The 5,476-nt window shown below is 40.0% G+C and overlaps 1 protein-coding gene across 1 annotated transcript in view; it reads right to left on the bottom strand.

Moving 5' to 3' along the window:
- Nucleotides 1–3,619: 3,619 nt before the first annotated feature.
- NEK3 (NIMA-related kinase 3) overlaps nt 3,620–5,476 on the bottom strand; it is a 23,706-nt gene continuing 21,849 nt past the window's right edge. The window contains exons 14-15 of the mRNA XM_004680340.2: nt 4,578–4,704; nt 3,620–4,173 (exon numbers count right to left, since the gene is read on the bottom strand). Of these exons, the coding sequence (XP_004680397.2) occupies nt 4,089–4,173; nt 4,578–4,704 (212 nt within the window). The 3' untranslated portion in view covers nt 3,620–4,088. The remainder of the gene's footprint in view (nt 4,174–4,577; nt 4,705–5,476) is intronic.

The following is a 5,476-nucleotide window of genomic DNA, read 5'->3' as shown; positions in this document are numbered from 1 at the left end:
CCTGTTCTGCTCCCCTCTCTGTCTCTGGTGAATCATCTCACCCTCAGCATCTCTGACCTGTACCCCAGCTCTATATGAATAAATAAATAAATCTTAAAAAAAAAGAATATAATTAGTTGAAAGGATGTAATCTTCAGCAATTATAAATAATAGCATAAGTAAAACATAGCCAATGAAATCTAAATACCACATCATCTACTTGAAGTCCCCTAACATCTACTTAAAAAAATAAAAAGTGAACTCTTTGGAATCAGTAAGTTAACATCATTCCTTTCCTTGAACACCTGTTTTTCACTCTTCAAAGTTTTATTGGTCATACAAATGGAAATATATATTCTGATTATAGGCTTGTATTTTTTTGTTAAGCTATAACTACTAGGCTAGCATTGATCAAAATCAAATATATCATTAACATTGATAAATACTCATTAAATATAAAATGTAAAATTGTATTGGAAATTCACCTCTTGAAGATAATGGAGTTTCTCATCTCATCCCCTTGTCAAAGTTCTGTTAGTTATCCATAGAATGTTAGCTTTTTTCAAGAACAGAAAAACATCAACTTTTCTCCTTTTCCTTCTTTTTATTCAGAGCAGTAAATGCTGACAAACTTCATTCATGTACACACAAATTGGAAGTTCTGTTGTTTCTCAGTTCTTTTCTATTTGTATGTCCAGAATCATACAGTAATCTATCACTAAGACTGGTTTCTAGTCATCCACCAGTCTTTTTGTTAGAGGGCACCCCCAATGTGAAATGGGGATCTGACTGTTGTCCTCACCCACATACTTAAAAGGAACTTATAGTGAGACCCAACTGCAGGCCCACACAAAAAGGTTAATAAAGGGTTATTTACATAAAGGGGGATGAAGAAAAGAATAACTTGGGGAGAGAGAGAAATTGGTGAATGCATTCTATAAGTTCCCTGAGCTTTGACTCCAGTAGCATGTGAAAAACCAAGAATCCCCAAAGCCCACCTGTCTGGTTATATACCAAGTTTGACTGCTTAATTCCACCCTCAATTCCCAGTAATCCTCCCTTTGGAGGTGATGACATTATGAAATTTGTAGTCCTTGGTGTTGGATATCATTGGTCTGGGGTTGGAGTGGGGTCCATAAAACCTATTTGTGAACTTTTTCCAAGGCATCCTTCCCTGTCCCACCCCCCCAACACTTTGAAATTTTATTTAAAACTCTAAAACCATGACTTTTAAAGAGATTTATCATCCAGTCAAGACTCATTCAGTCTTTCAATAAATACATATAATTTCAAGTTCCCTTTTTTGATGGTTTGGAAATGTATACACACTGGTCCGATGCTAAGATTTAAGATGACTAAAGAGGTAGAGAATATTTATAGAAACTTAGAATCTGGAAATATTCTTAAAACTCCCCTGCTTATTTTAACTATTGAAAAGTTTTCAAGAGCATTGTAGGGGAAAACGGGAGCTGACTTAAGCAGTTTTGAAATTGAGTTTTGATCGGAAACTATAAGCCTAAAGACAACAGGTATTACAGGGCAGGGACACCCCTGAATCCCCAAACCTGCCTGCTCTAAATAGGTTCTGCCATCTGCCACATTAAGACAAAACATATGAGACCTTTCCATTGTTTATTGAGAAAAGGAATAGAAATAAATTGGGACTTCCAGGCTCGTGGAACCAGGCCAGAGAGGGGCAAGGGAGGCAAGCAGAGTCGTGCCTCAGGGAATTTAGATGTCTGTCCCTAGTTATTTTTTTTTTTTTAAGATTTATTTATTTATGCATGCAGAACTGGGGTACAAGCCAGAGGTGCAGAGGCAGTGAGAGGATTCACCAGAGAAAGTAAGGGGAGCAGAACAGGCCGACTAACGAAGTACACTGCTGAGGGGAGCAGCGGGCGGGTCAGGAGATGTCTGCCGAGCCATGTGGTCACCTCCAGGACAGGCCAGGTTGGACTCATGCAGAAGTGGCAAGTGGTGTTAGCTTCTTAGTGCTGTGCTTTAACCCACTGTGCCACCGGTGAGGGCCTGTCCCTAGTTATTCTAAAACCCCACCAGTCTCTCTGTGAGTGGTTAGTACTCAGTAGTCTCACGCACTCTCTTAACGTTTCTGTGCCCAGAACTCAGTCTCTGTGTCTCAGCCATTACATTAGTGTCCTTTTTCTTTATTGTCCTTGTTCTGAAAGGTCCTGTTTCCCCTCATCCTGGGGGATGTTTGACTAGTCCCCTTTGGAATTTGTTGCCCTTATCTTTAGAGCCTCCCTTAACTCTTCTGACAACCCCTGAAGCTGTCTAATTATCCCTACCTTGCCTTAGGACTCAGCATTGTGTGCCTTGGAAAGACAGAGTATTGTAAAAGGTTCTTGGTCTTTGAAATCTACTGGCAATCTAGTAAATCTAGTAAACCAAGAATAAAGAAAAAAGCAGCTGCCTCATGGACCAGATTTTTCTTTTTTTGGGAGGTGCATAGAACTGAGGTATAGGCCAGAAATGTAGAGGGATGAATGGGGTGAGGGAGGTGAGAGGATTCACCAGAGACAGAGTGGGGAGCAGAACAGGTAGATTGACTGGAATACACTGTTGAGGGGAGCAAAGGTCTGCTGAGCCATCTGGGTTAGCTCCCTAGCTGGAAATCGGACTCAGGCTGTAGTGGTAATAGTGCTGAGATTTAACACCTAACTCCCATGAGGGAGGCTACTGATGTGTTCACATGTTTCAATGTCTCATAATATAATACAACCACAAAAATGTTCTTAAGCGTTAAAAAAGAAAGAAAAGGCACACGGTGAGCCTGAACCAGAAAATAAGGAGGTTCCCAACAGACAAAAGAATGTCAGTGGGACAAAGTAGCCAACCCAAAGCAACTCCTAGGGACCAAAGCTAGAACAAGTGAAGCAACAGGCTACTTGCCATTGAACTAAATCCCCACCAGGAATTGGGTTGAATTCGCTGATACTTAGAATGCACAGAGCAAGGGGTTGGGTTATCAGAACCTGGCAGTGGAGAACCTGGCAGGCTAACAACAGCAGTAATAAATCATGATGCAACTGCAAACACCCTGACCAGATTGTGACTTCTCTGTGGCATCCTTCTTCAAAGACCTCAAGTGCAGTCTCATCATGAGAAAACATCAGACAGGCACTCCTTTGTGGTAAAGTACAGAGGAGTTCCATCTCCCACTTGGGGAGGAGGGACCCACATGGTGAAGCAGACCACTCCTGTCTCACCAGCTGCTCCCCTCAGCAGTGTACTTCATCATCGATCTGCCTGTTATGCTCCTCCCTCTGTTTCTGGCCTGTACCCCAGCTCTGTATGCATAAATAAATCTTAAAATAAATAAATAAAATATTCTCACCCTCTATTACCATTAGCTCCACAACATTCTAATTTCTGACACTTCATACATACACTGACTCTGGGGCTTATTCTCTTTTCATACATAACTGCCAGTTTCTGACAAGATCAATACCCTCCCCACAGTTGATCTTTAATGCTGGGTTCTTTTATGCATCCTGTGAGGGACTGTATTTAAGAACAGCTGGTAGCTAGTGAAGATCACTGATCATTATTCAGAAATGGGTCTTTTTTTAAAAAAACTGAACACAAACAAATCATTATGTTGTAATTAAATATATTTAGATCTTCAAACATTTAGGAAATGTTAAAAGAGCCACACAGTAATCAATACAAATCATAACACAATGACAGAGTCATGGGCTGCTGTAATGGTTTATGACTAGCACCCCTGTGAGGTAGGCATCGCTGTCCTCATTTTACAGTTGAAGGCTTGGGCTCAAAGAGATTAAGCAATTTCCAATTATCACACAACTGTAGGTGGTAGCACCCAGGTTTTGATCTATCTGACTGAAAAACCCAAAGCTCATACCCACTAACCCATACCTACATTTGAGGTCAAAAACTCACAGGAACTCCACAGAGTTTTAAACCTCATGATATTAATGAGGTACAATGTTAAATATTCAAAGATTCTCCCTCTTTCATTCTGTTCCCAAAGGAAAAGACACATTCCTTGGGCTGATTATTATCCAAATATTAATTCTTCATTTTAAACATCTATGCAGTGGGAATAGGGGACAGTTCTGTGGGCATTATCCGTCAGCCACTTCATGGCAGCTAGTTCGCTGTTTCAGTTCTGACACCCAATCTGAATCGTCATCTTCTTCCTCGAAGTCTCTGAGAAAAACAATTTGGATAATGAACATCCATGTTAGGGTAGTAAGCCCCAGTACTGATGGATTCTAACCATAACAATATTTACAATTTTGAAAAGTAAGACAATGCAACACACAAAAAAATTGTTAGTTCCTCCAAAAGATCACATCATTCACTGTTTTATAACTTTTTTCAATGTGTAATCTAGCATCTTAAAAAAATAATAAATCTAACATGAATGATTTTGAACATAGGGCTTACCAGGAATTCTGCAATACTTTAACACATTAACCATCCCACATGAAAGATCAAGACATAAGGCTCAATTATAGCATGATATAACCAGGTTCTGCATCACTATAGCATTCAAATCACACACACACACACACACACAACTAAAATTTTCTAGGTATAACACAACATACGTGTCCTCCTCATCCAATCGAGGTTCAAGTCTCTCTGGATCCAAAACGACAGACTCATGACCTCCATCAACACTGTCTGATGCTTCTGTGTCTTCAGACAAAGGGCCTTTCAAGAACCCTTCCGAGCCTGCAGAGGAATATTAACAGGAATTATGTCAATTTTAAGAATATTCACTTACTGACACAAGCTATGCAACGTCTATCGTCTGACAGATTCCAGGTAGATCGGGAAAAGCTCTGAAAAATCAGACTTTGCACGGCTAACTTATGTTATGACCTCCATTTTTTGTATAATCATAATATCAAAATATTCTGAGCAACTTTCAGCTTACAATTGGATTGCCTCAGCCACATAAGGCGCTGCCTGGCCCTGAGAAGCAAGCACTGCACCAGGGTGAGAAATTCCTCTGAAGTCAAAAGTGCCTTGACAACTGGCTGATCAATAAAAGCAAAAGGGCTGTTTCTGCAAAATCTCTCTCACCGCTGGATGTCACCGCTAGATGAAGGAAAACCCAAATCATATCATTCTACTATCTCACCTAGTCTTCTATTCAGATTCTAAAGAATTACTCAAACTTCCTACTGTCTGGCCTTTAGATGCAGAAATTCACCCAGGTTCCTATTTTAGAACTAGTCAGGTTTTCTACCTGCTGCACTTCAAAGGAATTCACAAAAGTCTTCTGGCTAGTCTTTCAGGATTCTACTATCTAGTCTTTAGATAAGGAAATTCACTTATGTCTCCTATTCAGAGCAAATTACACTTTCTACTGTCTAGACCTCAAGGAAACTCACTTAAAACCTTTTAGCAAGTTTCTTCAAAGAACTTTTCCGAAATTTGATTTGCAAGAAATTTCCTCTTCCTGCCTCCCAGGATGTCTCAGGTAGGAAAAAAAAAAAAA

Source organism: Condylura cristata, unplaced genomic scaffold (genome assembly GCF_000260355.1).
Source record: "Condylura cristata isolate star-nosed mole 26May11 unplaced genomic scaffold, ConCri1.0 scaffold00010, whole genome shotgun sequence".
Classification (NCBI taxonomy): domain Eukaryota; kingdom Metazoa; phylum Chordata; class Mammalia; order Eulipotyphla; family Talpidae; genus Condylura; species Condylura cristata.
The sequence above is the reverse complement of the archived record's forward strand: the minus strand, read 5'-3'. Positions and strand labels throughout refer to the sequence as shown.